This window comes from Mobula hypostoma, chromosome 3 (genome assembly GCF_963921235.1).
Source record: "Mobula hypostoma chromosome 3, sMobHyp1.1, whole genome shotgun sequence".
NCBI lineage: Eukaryota > Metazoa > Chordata > Chondrichthyes > Myliobatiformes > Myliobatidae > Mobula > Mobula hypostoma.
The window spans coordinates 16,157,790-16,180,035 of NC_086099.1; the positions used below are offsets into that span (position 1 = coordinate 16,157,790).

Below are 22,246 nucleotides of genomic sequence, written 5' to 3' on the forward strand. Positions count from 1 at the left end.
AACACCTTTTCTGAAGTAATTGGTAGCAAATTATCACCACAAACAATGAAGAGGCGAGCAAAGGCCAAGAGAATTTGAGGGGTGCGCCACGCTGGTACATTGCAGAATCGATGCAGATGGAATGAGCCATTCGGAGAGGAGAAGTCGAGGAGGAGGAGTTCTGATGCCTGTGCGAATGGCCCAGGTGAGAGGTTGAATTAGACTGGGTGCCGAGCCAAATCGGAGAAATCGAGAGTGGTTTCGGGCTGGGCAGTGAAATCTGGGTCTGGAGTGAGTCACCGGATGGTGTGTTCTAGACCTGGAGCCTTTCGCTGCAGCAATGCCCTGGTCCTTAGTGCAAGGTATAATATGCTACTTGGACAATTTAAATGCCCAGCTGTACTGGAAAGACAGAATGTCAGGATCGGAGGCGAGAGAAGACTTTACTCACTTTCCAGAGATTTTTACTCAGGCTATGAAGACGGCCCCTGGTTGCTGTGGTCCATGCCACTAATATGATGGACTGATACCGAGGCTTTGGGCCTGCTCCAGGCTTCAGTTCCAAGGACTCATTCTAGTTCAGAATGCTTTTGCTCACTTCCATTGTTTGTATGATTTTTGCTTTTTCTCCCTTTCTCCGCACATCGGCTGTTGGTCCTTTTTTAATATGTGGGTTTCTTTTGGGTTTCTTGCTTTGTGGCTGCTTGTAAGCATCTCAAGGTTGTAGAATTTATACATTCTTTGATAATAAATGTCCTTTTAAACTTGCGTTTTTCAATGAATTTTATCACAGTTTCAAACAGCGCATAAGAGTGTCTCAGGCAGTTTCCTTTGGAGGGCTATTTTAACTTTTGTGTGTACCAGCAAGCTTTTAAACTGTTTATCATTCTCAATAAAAGTTCTCAGAATGAATGATAAATATATTAACCTGAAATATAGACTCCCCCTTCATTTCTGTTTCTAGTCCCCCGCAAATTACAACTCTTAAACTGTGCTTTCATTTTTTATGAAGCGATCATAACCAAGAAGTAAAAGTTCATTGCCTGGCAAAGTTGACTTATCCAACTGCAGAGTAATTCTGTTGTCCTAATAATGTTACACACTATGTCTTTCATATTCTCAGATATTTCATCTATTTGTCTTTGAACATAGTTGTTGCTGAGTGGAATCACTTTAATTATTTGGTCAAATGACATATGCAAAACTGTACCCAGATCCTCCATTACTGTTGGCAGAACTAGTTCTTTTCCAGTTGAATGGAGCTTTCCAGATTTAGCAAAGAGCAGTGAAGCTTTGGATGAGGCCCACAATTTGGTAGGTCAAATATGATGGCAGAATATAGTATTATTGGTAAGACTCTTGGCAGTGTGAAGGATCAGAGGGATCTTGGGGTCCGAGTCCATAGGTCACTCAAAGCTGCTGCGTAGGTTGACTAGAAGGCATACATCAACCTTCATCAGGCTTTCATCAACCGTGGGATTGAATCTAAGAACTGAGAGGTAATGTTACAGCTATATAGAACCCTGGTCAGGCCTCACATGGAGTACTGTGCTCAGTTCTGGTTACCTCACTGCAGGAAGGATGTGGAAACTATAGAAAGTGTATGGAGGAGATTTACCAGGATGTTGCCTGGATTGGGGAGCATGCCTTTTGAGAACAGGTTGAGTGAACTCGGCCGTTTCTCTTTGGAGCAGTGGAGGATGAGAGGTGACCTGATGAGAGGTGTGTAAGATGATGAGAGACACTGATCGTGTGAATAGTCAGAGACTTTTTCCCAGGGCTGAAATGGCTAACATGAGAGGGCACAGTTTTAAGGTGCTTGGAGGTAGGTACAGAGGAGATGTCAGTGGACTTTTTTTACGCAGAGAGTGGTGAGTGCGTGGAATGGGCTGCAGGCGACAGTGGTGGAGGTGGATACGATAAGGTCTTTTAAGAGACTCCTGAATAGGTACGTAGAGCTTAGAAAAATAGAGGGCTATGGGTAACCTTAGGTAATTTCTAAGTAAGTACATGTTCAGCACAGCTTTGTGGGCTGAAGGACCTGTATTGTGCTGTAGGTTTTCTATGTTTCTAAACCATCACTGTTGTGCTGGAAAACATGTTTTGAAGTGTTTTCTGCTTCTCAAAATTTTCACAGTGATTAAAAATAAGCCAAGTTCTCGTTTGCTTTATCAGAGTGCCTTCTCTTCAAATGTTCAAGGTTACTGGATGGTTTCATTGCCTCATTTGAAAAAATCTTTTTCACAGAACAGACACATTGGCTGCTGCTGGTTACTTTGTACTGGTAAAAATCCATATTTCAGATACTCCACATTATACTGTCTACACTTCTTTTCTGTTTGGCCTGTTTCTGCTATTTTCATTATTGATTGCCAACCATGGTCAATTGCCTATAATTTAAGGTCAAGATTAAGTGCTGCGATCGATACAAGGGAAAGTTATAACATAATCATAGCTCAGGCAAAATCTGACCTGAAGGAAAATAAAGTGGGGCAGCAATATCTACGTTGGGCCGTGGGCTAGAAAAATGTGGTCAAGACCATCAGAAAAGGTTGACTCTGAATTTTACCCCATTTAATGCCATAACCTAACTCAGAGGAATAGTGTGTGATTAGAGTATGAGAGTTGTACTCGCTAAAACTACTACAACAGTGAATGGAACTAAAAAATAACACCATTTCTTCTGTCCAGATTTCTCATTATATGCCAAATACAGAAGCATCACATTGCTTTTCAACAACTATAATGTGCTTCAAGCAAAATCTAAGAGAATGGTGGGTTAGCAAAAGTTGAGGTGATTACATGATCACTCTAATCAATTATGAGGTACTGAGGATCAAATGCTTATAATAAATCATTCATTTTTTAAATTAAGCCTGTGATTGTTCCTTTTGCCCCTTTAACGTTACCTCCCCCTTAGAAATTCCTCCTGCTCCAGGGGGTGGGCGATATCACTCACAGTGTGAATTCAAGAGGCTCGTTGATAGAGAATGGTGCGAAAAACAAAACTTCCAGTGAGTGGCAGTTCTGAGGGTGAAAATGCTTTGCCATACATCCATAGTAACAGGCCCATCAACCCATCTAATCCATACTGAACTATTAATCTGCTTAGACTCATTGACCTGTATGTGGGACATAGCCCTCCATACCCCTCCCCGTCATGCACCTATCCAAGTTTCTCTTAACCATTGAAATAGATCCCACATCCACCATTTGCGCTGACAGCTTGTTCCACACTCTCACCTCCTTCTGAGGGAAGAAGATCACCCCCCGTATTCCCCTGAAAATGTTCAGCTTTCACCCTGAACCAATGACCTCTAGTTGTACTCTCACCCAACCGCAGTGGGGGAAAAAACCTGCCTGCATTCACCTTCTCTATACCCCTCACAATTTTGCATACCATCTCCCCCTCTCTGTTAATGAGTGAGGTCAGAGGAGAATGGCCAGACTAGTTCAAGCAGATAGGAAGGTGACAGTAACTCAAATAACCGCACATTACAACAGTGCCATGCTGGAGAGCACCTCTGAACATACGACACATCGTACTGTGAAGTGGATATGCTACCGCAGCAGAGGACCATAAACATACACTCGGTGGCCACTTTATTAGGTACAGTACTGTATGTATATTATGGACATTCGAAATAGCAGCAACCATAAGCCATCTGATCCTCAGAGCCTGCCCCACTAATCATCAAGCCAAAATATAAAGTCTTAGTGCAGAAGCAGGCCCTTCACCCCATCTAGTGCATGCTAACCATTTAAAGTGTATACTCTCGTCAACCTGCACCTGGACTATAGATAAATCCCACCCTCATTAATTCAGCAAGGTTCAGCATACTGAGCTTTTGATAGTTTGCACAGAAATGAGTTCATGTATATTTTAATATTATAAAACAATTATTAGGAAGCAAGTTACAACAGTATTTTTCAAGAACATTATGAAATATCTGCACTGCTTATAATGGGCATAGGATGTGAACATTGCCTTTCTCTGTTTACAAGAGCTACCTTTGTGGAGCAGATGCTTCCTATTATTACCTTGCTCCAAACTCAGTTATCATGGCCAAGTAATTCACCCATATTAAACTGAGCGTTCCAACTTGACTCACATGCAATGGAGCTAACTGCATCTTGTCCAGCCGGCACTACAGAATTCCACAGTCTGTATCGCTACAAAAAGCACAACCACCACATTGAATCAGAGGGGATAATTTCACTCAACTTCCCTTGCCCGTCCCTGACTGTTGCAACTGGAATGGACTTACTTCAAGTACTCTCCGTCTTATTTTCTCAATATGTATTGATTACTTATTTCTGATTTTTCTCTTTCGTTTTGTTTTTGCACAGTCTTTTTTTTTGCACACTGGTTGTTGTTCCCCCTATTGGGTGTGGTCTTTCATTGATTCGATTGTTTTATGTATTTACTGTGATTGCCCGCAAGAAAACGAATCTCAGGGCTGTCTATGGTGGCATATATAGACTTTGAAAATAAATTTACTTTGAACTTTAAAACCCGCATTTTCAGCCAACTAAATTCAGGTTCGGCATGTGTTACAGATACTGTCACACTGTGCACTGGCCTCTGCTTCACACGGCAAGCAACACAATTCAGCCAGAAAGGTCTTACATCGCCCCAGGTACCGGTGGGATACAGGTATAACGCCACACTGTCACAAATATACAGGTATACGCAACACCGTCACACATGTACAGGTATAACGCCACACTGTCACAAATATACAGGTATAACGCCACACCGTCACAGGTATACTGGCATAATGCGACACTTTCATTTACAGATGAAAAAAAACGCAGTCTTCGTAATTAACAGCCCCCGACAGAAATGCAGGAACCTGAGCATTTTAACGCCGTTGCCACGTTAAAATGTATTTTGTCACCAAGTTGCTAAGGGGAATTCACTTGTTCTTTCCCCGAAACTTTAGTTTGAATACATTTCAGAACCACAACGCAAGCAACTTAGTCGAAACAATGCATAGAGAAGAATGGAGCAAAACAATTTAATGGCAGGACAGGGAGAAATTATGAGAAAAGGGGAGCGTTTGAAGGCGCTTACCTGAAACAGGTCGCCACTTCTCCGGTGGACTTTAGGCATGGATACTCAGATGTGATTATTCTGTTTTCAGGGCATATCTCTCTGTTTTAAAATCAAAACGGAGTTTATCAGGTGTCGAATAAAAATGTGGTACTAAACCCAATCTTCCCGTGGATTTGAAACCTTTTATAACCTCTCGGTTTGAATTAAGGGCGCATTTGGGGAAATAGGTTGTGCACGAGTGTGCGTTTCCCCTGACCTCATTCCGTTTAACGTTATTATCTTTATTATTAAAGGTGGTGTGAGATGAGAAATTAAATATTAATGACAAACCTTTCATCTTGTTCTGAAATGGTAAAGTAAGAGTAAGAAGACGATGACGATGTCAGCCACAATATCAAGGCACCTCTCAGCAGATTCTCTGTAGTTGCGTAAAACATCTTCCCCGCGGACACTGGCGCGAAACAGTCCAAGTATTGCCCGGCAGAATTACCGGGACACAATCACTCCACAAACTTTCTTCCCAGAGGCTTTGGAGACTTCAGAAAGTGATCGCGGGTTGCTGCCGCCTTGATTCAATTCGCTTCTGCTGTGATTGACTTTACGGCAGGGTTAAGGACACTGACGCAGAGATGGCATTTGTCAGTACAGAGACGTTTTTGGCTCAGCTGGCGGCTGCTGTTATTTAGTTTAGATAAACTTAAAAAAAAACAATATATTGCACGGGTCGGACGCGCATGTGAGAGGCGAGGGGAGGAACTTGTTTGGGAGAGCGTGTGTAAAGAGTGATGGATTTGATTGTGTTGGTTTGTAAATGTCAGTCTTTGTACGCAGGTATAATAATTACATATTTACAATGGAAGAACATCACAACTAGCAAGACCCCTTTTAATATACAATATACCGTAGATTTTAATTAGACAAAGTAAAAATTATTTTGTATAGATGCGCGTGTACTGTATTTGTGTTGTTTTCGATTCCTATCAGTTAACCGTCTTCAATAATTCGGCATATCACAATCTCGTATTAGAAAGTAAGTCCTGTCTGTCTGTTTATGCTTGGCTTTTTACAAATCTGTTATTGGTAAAGGGAAGAAGCATTGTTTTGATTCAAAGAGTATTCTTTTATTTTTGAGTCCTGATGTAGCGTCTCGGCCCGAAACGTCGTCCGTTCACCTATTCTTTTCCGTACACGCTGCCCGACTTTCTGAGTTCCTCCAGAATTGTGTTAGTTACTTAGGGCACTTGTTTTCGTAGCCTTGTTTCACTTTAGATACTATCCCTCTGTCTGCATTTAAATGAAACCACATTTTTAAACCCGTGTTTCCTTTTGTTTTGAACTCTGTTTTGTTGTCCTGCTCATTTTATTTGGCGCGGCAGCTCCCCGCTGACCGGCTGACTGTTCAGCAATCTGAATGAATTCCGCCTCAAATGGCAGCGGTTCATTTATAGTATTTGTGGAACCGAACCAGAGACACACTTCCAAACCGCATTCCAAGCTTCGAGCCTGTCTGTTGACAAACATTTAACTCATTCTGAACTCAAAAGAGACACATGGTCAAATGACAGCGTTTACAGCGGCTCTGCGATGTTATTCGAGGGTTGACTTGAGGTAATGTGACTTCAATATTCTTTGAAGTCGCTCGATGCCGTTCAAAGACCTGCAATCTTTCTCTTGCCCCGACGTACGCGACGAATCTGAGTGGGTGGTTTTGAACCGGGGGAGGCTTTTGCACAACAAAGTCAGGAGCTGATATTGAACCATTTATACCCAAGGGAGACGCAAAGGAAGACTTTGGGTGGAAGAGCGTGTGTAATTAATGGAGGTAAGTGTGTTAGTTCGTGAGTGAGAGCCTTTGTAATTGTTAATATGCGAGTTCGTGTAGACTCAATGGCCACTTTATTAGGTACCTTCTGCGACTGAGCGATCTTCTGCCGCAGTAGCCCATCGGCTTCAAGGTTCAACATATTGTGTGTTCACAGCTTCACTTCTGCACAACACTGTTGTAAAACATGGTTATTTGAGTTACTGTGATTTCCTGTCAGTTTGAACCAGTCTGGCTTTTCTCATCTGACTTCTCTTATTAAGACGACCTTTTCACCCACAGGACTGACACTCACTGGATGATTTTGTTTTTCACACCATTCTCTGTAAACTCTAGAAACTGGTGTGCATGAAAATCCCAGGAGATCAGCAGCTTCTGAGACACTCAAACCACATCTTCAAGTACCAACAGTCATTCCACAAAGTCACTGAGGTCACATTTCTTCCCCATTCTGATGTTTGGTCTGAACAAGTGAACCCCTTGACCATGTCTGCATGCTTTTATGCATTGAGTTGCTGCCACATGATTGGCTGATTAGATATTTGCATTACCAAGCAGGTGCACCTAATAAAGTAGCCATTGAGTGTGTAGGTAGCAAACAGTTGAGGGACACAATGGCATTAGAAATGAGAGCATTAGTTACAGACAATCTAAATGTATTATCAAAATACATATATCACCTTACCTTGAGATTCTTTTGCTTTCAAGCATTCACAATAGAACAAAGAAATACAACAGAATTTCTGAAAGAACTATACATAAACAAGGATTGACAGACAACCAATAACAAATTGAGCAAATAAAAATTAATAAATAATATTGAGAACACGAGTTTCAGATTCCTTGAAAGGGAGTCGGTTGGTTGTGGAATCGGTTCACTGTTGAGGTGAATGAAGTTGTCCAGGTTGGCTCAGGAGCCTGGCGGTTGAAGGATAATAACTGACTCTGGTGCTATGTCATCTAAGGCTCCTGTACCTCTTTCCTGATGGTGGTGTTGAGGAGAGAGTATGGCCTGGATGGTGGGGGTGCTTGATGATGGATACTGCCTACCTGTGGCAGTGCTCTTTGTAACTGTGCTCAATGGTGGGGCGGGGGGGAGCTTTGCATGTGATGGACTGGGCTGTGTTCCCTACTTTATGTAGCAGGAGGAGCAGCAGGAGGAGTCTATCCTTGTTACAGAATATCCAACCAGGAAACAGACAGGTGAATATTTATTCAACTCCCGACCCTTTTTGATGCTATGAACCGCTACTATTAACTGAAGGGTTTGTGGACTTCAGGTTGGAAACACCTGCTCTATAGGAAGTGTATCCATTTTAGTTAAGGAAACCAACATTGCACTATTAAGGCCACACCTAATTGCAGTATGACATCCTTACAATGCTATGCAAATCCCCTTCCAAAAGGGCCAACAGATCATTCACCTTCCTCATTGCCTGTCATCCTTTTATAAAAATAAAGGAAGATTAGTTTTTTTTCCAGATATATGTACATTGAAACAAAGCAGGCAGTGAAACAGGTCATTTGTATCAACGACCAACATGGTCTGAATATATGTGCTGAGGCAGCCCACATGTGTCACTATGCTTCTGGCACTGCCATAGCATGCCCACAACTTACTAACACTAATATGTATATTTTAGAATATAGGAGGAAACCTTTGCAGTCACTGGGAGAACAAATTTCAAAAGCTGCAAGTTCTAAGTAAATTTATTATCAAAATACATATACAGTACATCACCATATAGAAATCCTGAGATCTATTTCCTTGTGGGCATCCATAGAATAATAACCATACCAGAATCAATGGAAGGTTGCACTAGCTTGAGTGTTCAACCATTGTGTAAAAGACAACAGACCGTGCAAATATACAAAATGCAAGAAATAAAAATAATAAATAAGTGAAAATAGGAGAACATGAGATAAGACTTTATTTATTGCAAAGGAAATTATTGTTGCAAGGTTGCTCAGTCAGAAATATATACTTTAAAATACAAAATGTAAGCATTGATGAAGAGACCTTGATTCTTGATGAACATAAAAAGTCCTGAAACCCCCTGGTTTCAGACTGCAGAAAGAATGAAACTTTTACACTACCTAGTTTTCAGCAACAGTTTCAAGAACTACTAGATCCCTTTTAACATCAACATTTAGTCTCCCACCATTTCATGGTACTCGGAGGATAGTCTCATTTTATGGCATTGTACACAGATTGCCTATATTCCCCCGAAGTCTCTACATCCTCCATCATCACTCACATAGTTTCATGTCTGCAGTTGACTTGGAAATGTTGCATTTAAATCAACTCCCCCCCCCCACCCCCCCCAGCTAAGTCATTGTGACGAAGTGTGAATAATTGAGATATAAGCACTCTGACATGTGGTACCTGTTCAGACTCCAATCTATTCCAGGGTTGGCCAACAGGGGTAGACAGGTCCTCAAGGGTTTTTTTCAGAACTGATTGGACTCTCTTGTTATTGATCATCAACACTACATGTTCCCAGGATGAGCGGGGTTTGTCTCTATTGGCTCAGTCTTATAGTACAAATAGGATGCAGAAATGGCAGGCAGCAAGCAAACATTAAAAAAAAACCTAGAAAAGATTAAACAAAACTCACCAGACTTTCTTGCTACATACAATGTCACAGTTTAAGACTGAGGAAAGTAAGGTACAGGAAGCAGGGTTTAAATACTCAGACATTAATTGGGAACATGTACAGTCAATGATCAATAACAAGAGAGTCCAATTGATTTTTACTGATGGCTCAGTGGACCTAGAGAGCAGTAGGGCAGGATTTGGGATGTATGTGTCTCAACTTGGAGTTAAGATTGGTCACCAGGTTTCAGATGGTGTTTCTGTCTTTGCAACAGAATTATTCGCAATCCTCTGGGCCTTATGGTGGATAGAAAACTCTTGACCATGTAGGGTTATCATCTGTTCGGATTCTGCTGCTGCCTTAGAGTCTATAAAAGGGAGTAAATCAAAAGCTCGTCCTGACAGAGTTATTGAGTGCTGTTTAGAGTAGGGAAGCTGGGTTGTGCAGTTAGATTTTCATGGATACCTGGGCATGCTGGGGTGAGGGAAATGAAATCGTGGATGGCATTGCAAGGTCTTCCTTACAGAGCAGGCAAGTAGAAATCAGAGTTCCCCTAGGCAGAGCAGAATTGAGAAGTAGGATTAAAAAAGGTATTGTGAAGAAGTGGCAGGAGGATTGGAAAAATGAATTAAGGGGCAGACATTATTTTTCTAGTCACCCACTAGTTAAACAGGTCCCAGACTGTTACCTTTTAAGTCGTAGAGATATGGTGAAATTTACAAGACTTAGGTTGGGGCATTGTGGGCTAAACTATTATTTAAAGATAATAGGAAAACATCCTACTGGATTATGTGACTGTGGTAGTTCAGAGACAGTCCAGCATGTTTTGCTGAGCTGTAATCGATACAAAATTGAAAGAAGCATGCTGTTCAAGAGGCTATCTGGTTTAAATATATTTTGGTTTTCTATTCAATCTTTGTTTGGCCATTGAGAGAATCAACATCTGACCGAAGAGTCTATCATTCAGTTTATACGTGAGACTAGGGTGTATTCGAGAACTTGAGTTCCTTGAAGTTCTATAATTAATTATACATCCTGCAGAGGGCTGTAATATGCCTAGATGTGTCTAAACAGCTGGAAATAGAAGAAGAAGAAGAGAGTCCAATCAGTTCTGAAAAACCCAGAGTTCTAACAGGTACCCTCAAATCACAGCCTGCCAACCTAAGGAAGATCAGTTCATGAAAACTCAATCCATGCTAATGTACTCCCCTAAATCCTTATTTCCAATCTTTTTCATCAACCTCCCATCTTATGGAAAGACATTTGAAAAACCAAATGCACCACATCCACTTGTTCTCTCTCATTACCCGACAGCCTGGGATATATCCTCAAAGAACTCCAATAGTTGACTTACATACTTACTGCCTGTTACACCACTTGTGTTTAGCGCAGCAGTGAAGGTACTCCATCTCTGACAGTATTCAGAGCTTCCTTCATTATGTCAGTAGCTTCCTCTTAGTTTTCACTATTGTCTTGCACGCTAACTCCAGGTGGAGACTCAGGAATACCATCACACTCAGATGCAGAAGGTTTGTTCAGTGCTGTTTTCGTAACTATTTTATTTTACACGTCAGGGTTGTTAGCTCTAACTGAACCCCTGAACCTGGGAGGACCGATGGACCACTCTGTGTCTGGCCTCTATCCTTTGACCTGTTTGGCATGGGTGACCCTACCAGGAGCCAAAGCATAAAGCCCTAACTCCAGCCAACATAGCTCTGCCGGTCACCAAGACATGCAAGCCTCCAGACCATGACGAGGTTGTAGTCTTCTTGGAAGCCCAATAGTTTAGTTATGCACAATTTCCTTCTCATATTTGACTAAATTACGAGAAGAAAATTGTAGAGACAGTAGCACAGTGCTTAGTATATCAGTTTACAGCAGCTGTAAGATCAGGGTTCAATTCCTGCTGCTGTTGGTAGGGAGTTCATACGTTCTCCCCGTGAGCATGTGGATTTCATCCAGGTGCTCTGGTTTCCATCTGCATTCCAAAGACTTGCAGGTTGGGGTTAGTAAGTTCTGGGCATGTCATGTTGGCACAAGAAACATGGTGAGGCTTGTGAGCTGCCCATCACAATCATTCGATCCAAACAACATATTTCACTGCATGTTTCATTGTACATATGCTAACTAAAGCTGAACTTTAAATCATTTACTAAATTCTTTTTATTTTCTACTTGTCTTACTAGCACATCCTTTTTGATTTCAATATTCTCCAAATTACCAATGCAATGTTAGTCTTATAGTCAGATTTTCTCTGACCCTCCATTTTGTAACAGTAAAGTGATATTTGTTATCCAATTTCAGTGAACTACTTCACAATCTATAGGATTTTGGGGGATGATAACCAGAGCACACACTAACTCTATAGCCACCTCTTCCAAAACTCTAGAAAGTACTGTACATTATCATGTCTGTGAGATTTGTCTCCCTCTTATCTCTAGAATGATATTATGGATGTGTCATAGTTAACATGATCTTTTGCTTCCCCGTTCTGTAAGCATAAGCCACAATTTCTGTGCAATACTCTCCATAACACAGATAACCAAAATAAATTTATTATCGAAGTGTACAGTACTGTGCAAAAGTCTTAGGCACACATCATATATACTGTAGCTAGGGAGCCTAAGATTTCTTGCACAGTACTATATTTGTCAATGTGTAGCGAAGAGTGAGTTTGTAATTCTGGCAGAAGCAAAGAACGTTGGTTATGGTGGGGGTGGAGGAGTGTGGGGCAGGTTGCAGAGAAGGGGTGCCAGGTGCAGGCTGTGGCGTTGGTGGAGCCCTGAGACACCAGACAACATCATTTGATTCCAGACAATTGGTTTGTTGATCGTTACAGAATATCTCCCTGGTGCTTCCTCTTCCTCCCCTGTCCCTTCCCCTTTTCCCAACCATGATTCCCCTCTCCCCACCCCCTTCCCACTCTCAGTCCACAACAGAGATCCATATCAGAATCAGGCTTATCATCACTCACATATGTAACAAATTAGTTTTTTTGCAGCAGCAGTACAGTAAAATGACTACAGGACTGTGGAGAAGTCTTAGGGCCCTTAGCTATACACAGTCGAAGCCAGAACTTTACATGCACCTTAGCCAAATACATTTAAACCCGGTTTTTCACGATTCCTGACATTTATTCCTAGAAAACTTCCCCGTCTTAGGTCAGTTAGGATCACTACTTTATTTTAAGAATGTGAAATGTCAGAATAATAGTAAAGAGGATGATATTTCAGCTTTTATTTCTTTCATCACTGACTTTCCCAGTGGGTCAGAAGTTTACATACACTTTGTTAGTATTTGGCAGCATTGCCTTTAAATTGTTTAACTTGAGTCAAATGTTTTAGGTAGCCTTCCACAAACTTCTCACAGTAAGTTGCTGGAATTTTGTTCCATTCCTCCAGACAGGACTGGTGTAACTGAGTCAGGTTTGTAGGCCTCCTTGCTCGCACACGCTTTTAGTTCTGCCCACAAATTTTCTATCAGATTGAGGTCAGGGCTATGTGATGGCTACTCCAATACCTTGACTTTGTTGTCCTTAAGCACTTTTGCCACAACTTTAGAGGTATGCTTGGGGTCATTGTCCATTTGGAAGACCCATTTACGAGTGTGCTTTAACTTCCTGGCTGATATCTTGAGATGTTGCTTCAATATATCCACATAATTTTCCTTTCCTCATGATGCCATCTATTTTGTGAAGTGCACCAGTCCCTCCTGCAGCAAAGCACCCCTGCAACATAATGCTCTCATCCCCATGCTTCACGGTTGGGATGGTGTTCTTCAGCTTGCAAGCCTCACCCTTTTTTCTCCAAAGATAACAATGGTCATTATGGCCAAACAGTTCAATTTTTGTTTCATCAGACCAGAGGACATTTCTCCAAAAAGTAAGATCTTTGTCCCCATGTGCACTTGCAAACTATAGTCTGGCTTTTTAATGGTGGTCTTGGAGCAGTGGCTTCTTCCTTGCTGAGCAGCCTTTCAGGTTATGTTGATATAGGCCTCGCTTTACTGTGGATGTAGATACCTGTCTAACTGTTTCCTCCAGTGTCTTCACAAGGTCTTTTGCTGTTCTTCTGGGATTGATTGGCACTTTTCGTGCCAAAGTGCGTTCATCTCTAGGAGACAGAATGCATCTGCTTCCTGAGCAGTATGACGGCTGTGTGGTCCCATGGTGTTTATACTTGCGTACTATTGTTTGTTCAGATGAACGTGGTACCTTCAGGCATTTGGAAATTGCTCCCAAGGATGAGCCACACCTGACGTCATTTACTGACCTCAATCCAATAGAAGATTTCTGGGCAGAACTGAAAAAGCGTGTGCGAGCAAGGAGGCCTACAAACCCAACTCAGTTACACCAGTTCTGTCTGGAGGAACGGAACAAAATTCCAGCAACTTACCGTGAGAGGCTTGTGGAAGGCTACCCAAAACGTTCGACCCAAGTTAAACAATTTAAAGGCAATGCTACCAAATACCAACAAAGTGTATGTAAACTTCTGACCCACTGGGAAAGTCAGTGATGAAAGAAATAAAAGCTGAAATAAATCATTCTCTCGACTATTATTCTGACGTTTCACATTCTTACACTAAAGTAGTTATCCTAACTGACCTAAGACAGGGAATGTTTTCTAGGATTAAATGTCAGGAATTGTGAAAAACTGAGTTTAAATGTATTTGGCTAAGGTGTATGTAAAGTTCTGACTTCAACTGTATGGCGCCTACTTTTACACAGTACTCTATATATGACCATATGCTACCTTGAGATTCATTTTCTTGCAGACATTTACAGGAAAAAATGGGCAATGCCTTTTCATTCTTTACATTCAAAGTCAATACTTTCAGGACTGTTTGATTACTTTCATATACGTCAAGTAATAACAGTGCCAACTCTCAGATGGACAAAAGAAGACAAATTGTGAAAATAAAAAAGTAAATAATACTAATAACATGAGTTGTTGAGCCCTTGAAAGTGAGTCTGTAGGCTGTTGAATCTGATTAAGAGTTCTGGTGATTGAAGTTATCCACAGTGGTTCAGGAGCAGATGGTAGATGGTAACCATTCTTAAACATGGTAGTATGGGAGCTAAGGCTCCTGTACCTCCTTCCCAATGGCAGCTGCAGAAAGAAAGCATGGCCTGGATGCTGGAGTTCCTTGATGATGGATGTTGCTTTCCTGCAACAGTGTTCCATACAGATGTGCTCAAAGGTGGGGAGGACTTTGCCTGTGATGCACTGGGCCTTATTCACTACTTTCTGTAGACATAAGCATTTCATTATGGATTTGAGCAGTAAAATGCTCATATTTTAATGTGCTGATATGCTATCAGTAATAATGGTTTGTGACATGATCAAAGATGGTCAAAGTCAAAGTAAACATTTATTATCAAAGTTGAAAGTTCACAAAGTTCAAAGTTCAAAATAAACTTATTATCAAAGTGGATATATGCTACCATATTATACTCTGTGATTTATTTTCCTGTGGGCATTCACAATAAATATACAGAAACACAACAGAAGCAATGAAAAACTGCACACAACAAAGACAGACAAACAACCAATGTGCAAAAGATAGCAAGTGTGCAAAAAAGTACAACAAAACAATAGTAATAAATAAATAATATATATGTTAAGAACATAAATTGTGGAGTCCTTGAAAGTGAATCCATAGGCTGTAGAGTTGATTCCGTGTTGAGGTGAATGAAGTTACCCACTCTGATTTAGGAACCTGATTGTCAAGGGGTAACAACTGTTCTAAACCTGATGGTGTAGGACCTGAGGCTCCTGTACCTCCTTCCCGAAGGGAACAGCACGCAGAGCGCATGGCCTGGATGGTGTGCGGCCTTGATGATAGCTGCTGCTTTCCTGCTACAGCACTCCTTCTAGATGGGCTTGGTGGCGGGTTGGAATGGTAGAAGTGTGTACAGTTGCATGTCGATGACTTAAGACTGAGACCAAAAGCCAGTGGATTTGTTATGGAGATCGGTCAGAATACCACAGTTAATATTTATATCATAGTATAGGTCAAATTAATATAAAAGCAATAAAACATACAAAACAGATAGGTGTTTTAGGATATTGTGATATCACAGGGTGATTATTCACCTGATCTAATAAATTCAATTGTGTAAGATGTTAAATTATATTTGGAATATATATAGTGAAAAGCTGACTGAATGCTAATTCTAGCCTCAGCCCAATTCAAGTAAATTAGATTATTTGGGATTAATTTGTGAAATATTGCTATTTAATCCAATCTGTACATTTAAGTCAAGTGATTTGTTCCACGGTCAAAGAGATATCAAACCATCTCATATATATAAATTTCTTATGGTTATGCTCAGTACCTGCTACAGCTAAAATAGGTTCATCTTTAATTCAACGAAAATCTTTGGCTGTTGATTCTGAATTGTGCCAGAGGTCGTGACTCAAGTGAAATGGTAACTGTTCATTCCTCTCCATAGATGTCGCCTGACCTGCTGAGTTCCTCCAGCACTTTGTTTGTGCCCTTTCTTCCATGGTCTACTTTCCTCTCCTATCTGTTTCCATGAAATGGTGGAGCAGACTCAATGGGCCAAATGGCCTAATCCTTCTCCTATATCTTATGGTCTATTCATATCTCTATAGATGCTGCCTGACCTGCTGAGATCCTCCAGCACTTTCTGCCTGTGCTCCATGATGTACAGTATGTTTCAGATCCATCATCACTGTTTGCGAATCCAAATTAATTACAGAAAATCTCGGAGCTTGCAACAGTGAAAACAAGAAAACTATCAGTTACTGGAATATACAATTACATCTCCAACAGCCTGCTATTCTTGTTGACGTTCAATTCCAATCCTATTGTACTCTGAATCATCCTGAATATTTCCTCGGCATTTATAACAGGTGAACCAGGAATGAGCAAAAAAAACAGCATTATTACTACCTCTATACACCAAGACGAGATCAAAAAGACCTGATTACCAAGGATAGGAATTCAGGTAAGTCATATTCATAAGAGAAGTCTCATGATCCAGAGGTTTCCAGCTGACCGTATGGATTGAAGTAATGTGGCCAGCATGGATAATACATTGTTGCTTCCATAAATAATTTGAGCCAGTCATCAGAAGAAACATATGGTATTTGTCTGTAACACATACAAAATGTTAGAGGAGCTCAGCAGCTCAAGCAGCGTTTATGGAAAGGAATAAACAGTCAATATTTTGGGCCAAAACCTTCTTCAGGATCCTGATTAAAGGTCTCAGCTAAAAACGTCGACTGCGTTGGAGTCCTGATGAAGGGTATCAGCCGGAACCATCGACTATTCCTTTCTGTTGATGCTGCCTGACCTGCTGAATTCCTCCAGCATTTTGTTTGTGTTGCTCTGGATTTCCGGAATCTGCGTATTCCTCCGTTACCCCACAGCAAACAGTTCAGGCCATCGGTGTCAATGTTAAATGTTAGAATTCTATCTAAGGGAGATTTCACACGATCATGTCCATGGCATTTCTTAATGATAAAGCACTTGGTACAGAAATCATAGCCAATTTACCACTTAAGCAAATAAGCACTACGTCGATGATAACTGCCCAAGCAGCTACGGTGCTGTGGAAATTACAATCAACGCCCACCTTATTAGGTACCTCCTTCACCTAACAAAGTGGCTGCTGAGTGTATGTTTATGATCTTCTGCTGCTGTAGCCCATCCACTTCAAGATGGGACATTTTGTGCACTCGGAGATACTCTTCTGCACACCACTTCGCAACGCCTTCCTGTCAACTTGAACCAGTCTGACCATTCTCCTCTCAACTCTCTGATTAACACCCACCGAACTGCCGCTCACTGGATTTTTTTTTCTTTCCACACCATCCTCTGTAAACTCTAGAGACTGCTGTGTGTGAAAATCCCAGGAGATCAGCAGTTTCTAAGATACTCAAACCACCTCGTCTGGTACCAGCAATCATTCCACAGTCAGTCATTTAGATCACATTTCTTCCCCCATTCCGATGTTTGGTCTGAACAACAACTGAACCTCTTGACCATGTCTGCATGCTTTTCTGGATTGAGTTGCTGCCACATGATTGGCTGATTAGATATTTGTATTAACTAGCAGGTGTGAAGGTGTACCTAATAAAGTGGCCACAGAGTGTATAACTTATGGCTAGAGAAAGCAGAAGAAAACGAATGGAACTTGCATAGGAAAAAAAAAAGAGAATTTCATACGGAAAATAGAAGACCTAATATCTGTGGAGATGGGTCAGAAAAGCAAGCTGATATTAATAATATAGCATTAGTCAGTTAAGTAACACACATCAAAGTTGCTGGTGAATGCAGCAGGCCAGGCAGCATCTCTAGGAAGAGGTACAGTCGACGTTTCAGGCCGAGACCCTTCGTCAGGACCAACTGAAAGAAGAGCTAGTAAGAGATTTGAAAGTGGGAGGGGGAGGGGGAGATCCAAAATGATAGGAGAAGACAGGAGGGGGAGGGATGGAGCCAAGAGCTGGACAGGTGATTGGCAAAAGGGATATGAGAGGATCATGGGACAGGAGGCCCAGGGAGAAGGAAAAGGGGAAGGGGAGGGGACCCAGAGGATGGGCAAGGGGTATAGTCAGAGGGACAGAGGGAGAAAACGAAGAGAGAGAGAAAGTATGTGTGTATATAAATAAATAACGGATGGGGTACGAGGGGGAGGTGGGGCATTAGTGGAAGTTAGAGAAGTCAATGTTCCTGCCATCAGTTTGGAGGCTACCCAGACGGAATATAAGGTGTTGTTCCTCCAACCTGAGTGTGGCTTCAGCTTTACAGTAGAGGAGGCTGAGGATAGACATATCAGAATGGGAATGGGATGTGGAATTGAAATGTGTGGCCACTGGGAGTCAGTTAAGTGATGGCAGAAAGCAACTGAAATATAAAAAAAACATGCACATAGTTTTGGATATTATAGTGGATATTATTTTGGTTTATAAACATGATATTGTCTGATAAACACAATATTCTTGGAGCCAGCAGCTGTCCTGTTCTGTACCACTGCTTGTGAACTCTCAATTTCTATCTCGCCACAAGGATCCCTCAGAATTCAAGGCCGTTTTAAGCACTATGTAACTGATAAGAGAATATAAATGAAATAACTTCAGGTCAAGTTGATCTGAATTCATTCAAGAATATCAAGGGAATTGGCAAGTATTTTAATGGAAATTCTAGCATCTGACTTTTTTTTAAACTATATGTGGGCTCTCATTTCTCAACTAGGAAAATCTGACCTCTTGTGGCCACATTTTGAATGAAGCCAGCAAATTGGTGAAGAAGGCACTTCTCACTCAGATTATTCAAAGAATATAATTCCAATCAGATTCAAGCATCAGTTTTCAATTTGACTTAAAGGAAAAAGAAACTTTATATAAGCAAATTTCTATTTAAGTAGTTCTCACACTTTACTGCTTCTTGGTCAGAATCTGATAAGAACCATAATTGTCAGACTGGGTAACAGCTTCTTCCTCCAGGCTGTTAGACTTCTTAACACCCTTTTTCCACTTAGCACACACATGTACACCCTATCTGAATGCCCTGCCACCCCACCCCTCCACTCCCCATCTCACAGACATGTTCTCATCTTACACTGGTCATCTTCCATCTTTTATAACTGCTGTTTCACAGCCACAGTAGTGTAGTGGTTTGCCTAACGCTATTAGAGTTTGGGGTGTTCTGGAGTTTGGAGGTCAATTGAAAGTAATTGGAGTTCACTGAAAGTAAGCATGCAGGTACAGCAGACAGTGAAGAAACCTAATGGCATGTTGGCCTTCATAACAAGGAGATGAAGCAAAGAGGTCCTTCTGCAGTTGTACAGGGCCCTGGTGAGACCACACCTGGAGTTTTGTGTGAAGTCTTGATCTCCAAATTTGAGGAAGGACATTCTTGCTATGGAGGGTGTGCAGCATAGGTTCACAAGGTTTATTCCCGGGATGGCGGGACTGTCATATGTTGAAAGATTGGAGCAACTGGGCTTGTATACACTGGAATTTAGAAGGATGAGAGGGGATATATTTGAAACATATAAGATTATTAAGGGATTGGACACGCAAGAGGTAGGAAACATGTTCCCGATGTTGGGGGAATCCAGAACCAGAGGCCACAGTTTAAGAATAAGGGGTAGGCCATTTAGAACAGAGTTGAGGAAAAACTTTTTCACCCAGAGAGTTGTGGTTCTGTGGAATGCTCTGCCTCAGAAGGCAATGGAGGCCAATTCTCTGGAAGCTTTCAAGAAAGAGTTAGATAGAGCTCTTAAAGATAGCAGAGTCGAGGGATATGGGGAGAAGGCAGGAATGAGGTACTGATTGTGGATGATCAGCCCTGATCACAGTGAATGGCGGTGATGGCTTGAAGGGCTGAATGGCCTACTCCTGCACCTATTGTCTATTGTCTATTATTATCTATAATTCTGATACCTTCTGTAAGTATCTTCTTGTGTGATTCGGTGGGTTTCCTCCCACAGTCCAAAAATATAAATGTTAGTTGGTTAATTGATCATTGTAAATCGCCCTGTGATTAGGCTAGCGTTAAGTAGTTGGGTTGCTGGGCATTGCAGCTTGTTGGGCTTGAAAGGCCTGTTCCATGCTATATCTCTAAATAAATAAATATCTATATTACTGTTTGTTTTATTATAATAGTCCCAATAATATTATATTACCTTACAAAAATATGCAACTGGCACCTATGTCAACCTGTCAATCTTTGGGCCGTGTCACTCCGGGACTTGTGCTAATATTATTTTGTGACTGTTTGTATTGGATCATAACTATATGAGCTGTAGTGACTACACTGTATTTGCAACTTGGTCGCAGAGGAATGACTGCAAACAAGAGAAAATCTGCAGATGCTGGAAATCCAAGTAACACACACAAAATACTGGAGGAACTCAGCATCTATGGAAAAGAGTGCAGTTGGCGTTTAGGGCCGAGACCCTTCAGCAGGACTATAGAAAAAAAGATAAAGAATCAGAACAAAAGGGTAGGGGTAGGAGAGGGAGAAACACAAGGTGATAGGTGAAACCAGGAGGGAGTGGGGTAAAATAAAGAGTTGGGAGGTTGACTGGTGAAAGAGATATAGGGCAAGAGATTAGGAAAGGACAGAGGCCATGGAGGAAAGAAAAAGGGGGAGGAGCACTGAAGGAAGGCAATGGTCAGGCAAGAAGATAAGGTGACAGAGGGAATTAGGAATGGGGAATGGAGAAGGGAGACAATACCAGAAGTTCAAGAAATTAACACTTCATGCCATTATAGGTTGGAGGCTACACAGATGGAATATAAAGTGTTGCTCCTCCAACCTGAGAGTGGCCTCATCAAGACAGTAGAAGAAGCCATGGATGGACATGTCAATGTTTCATTTAACTGTATACATGTGTATAGTTGAATGACAAAAACTTGAACATGAACTTGAACTAGATTGGAGCGTTCATTTCCATCACTTGTACCCGAGATGGGCACATCTGCACTCTCTGTGAGATGAGATGCGCCTCTTCTTTCTCTCTGATCTATAAAATGGGTTTGGAAACTTTGGAAGAATATGCATTGTCTGCTCAGTGCTTATCACAAAATATATTAAAATTCAGAATCTTACTCAAAGGGTCTAAAAGAGAAGTTAATGTCACAAATAACCAACTAGAACTCAGCTTATCAAGGATCAACTTCATTCAAAGTATACATGTCCATGTATTAGGAAATTGCTCCAGTGTGTTGGTCCAGGTGTAGTTTGCAATAGAAAATTGGATTTTCAGTGATTAAAAAAATATCTAGTTTAGCAGACCAGATGGGCCGAAACGTCTGTTTTTCTGCGGTATTTTTCTATGGCTCTATGTAAAAATAAAGAATTATATATAAATAAAAATAAAAGAGAAAATAAAGTTATAGGTTAAAGGATGGATGTGGAACAAAATGTGCATAAGTAAATAAATACCAGCAGCAATTTACAATATAAACAGCAATATAAAAATGCTATAAAGTGTCTACCCTACAGTGCAGTTACGGGAGTTATAGTTAGAGCAAGGTGAAGAGGGTATAAGTAGACTGTTTAATCAGATTAACTTTCTGGGGGGAGAAACTTTTAAGATGGTGTGAAATTATTGTTTTTATAGCACTATGGTGCTTTCCAGAAGGGAGCTTTCAGAAAAGGCAGATTGCAAGGTGGGCAGTGTCCACGATAACTTTTTTCTGCCTACTTCTTTGTCGTGGACACACACAGATCCTGCCCTCATGGAGTGATCGTTTATATGACAAGTAGAGTGAGATTTATGCTGCATTTGGAATATCTGACATGTACTGTGTCTGCTCTGAGAATACTTGTGACATTATACATATTTAATTCACCAGCACAAGTATTATAGAAAATAGGTGCAGGAGTAGGCCATTCGGCCCTTCGAACCTGCACCACCCCTCCATACCCCCTGATCCCCGTAGCCACAAGGGCCATATCTAACTCCCTAACTCTAACTCCATCATATAATTCCTTGAGCATAAACATCAAAATGTAAATTATTTATTAGGTATCTCACATAATCATTCTTTAGAGCTGAGTATCTCCTTCACATTTAAGAAAGTTTGGGCAGTTTACTTTTAGTTTTATACAATTTTTCCGTGGTATGTTATGTTGATTCAACTCATGTACTGTACTCTTCTCTAAGTACTGGAAAATCCTACAAAATCAAAACATATAAATAGCTAGGGAGCCTAAGACTTTTGCACCTGGACCTGATGGACGACACCTCAGGATTCTGAAGGAGGAAGCTAAAGAGATTGTGGAGGCATTAGTAATGATTTTTCAAGA

The 22,246-nt window shown here is 41.1% G+C and overlaps 1 protein-coding gene across 2 annotated transcripts in view; it reads right to left on the bottom strand.

Annotated features, from left to right (window-relative positions):
* ccbe1 (collagen and calcium binding EGF domains 1) overlaps positions 1-5,665 on the bottom strand; it is a 444,507-nt gene extending 438,842 nt beyond the window's left edge. For both annotated transcript variants that reach the window (XM_063042052.1, XM_063042051.1), the window contains exons 1-2: positions 5,369-5,665; positions 5,057-5,137 (exon numbers count right to left, since the gene is read on the bottom strand). In XM_063042052.1, the coding sequence (XP_062898122.1) occupies positions 5,057-5,137; positions 5,369-5,475 (188 nt within the window). In that variant the 5' untranslated portion in view covers positions 5,476-5,665. The remainder of the gene's footprint in view (positions 1-5,056; positions 5,138-5,368) is intronic.
* Positions 5,666-22,246: the final 16,581 nt, after the last annotated feature.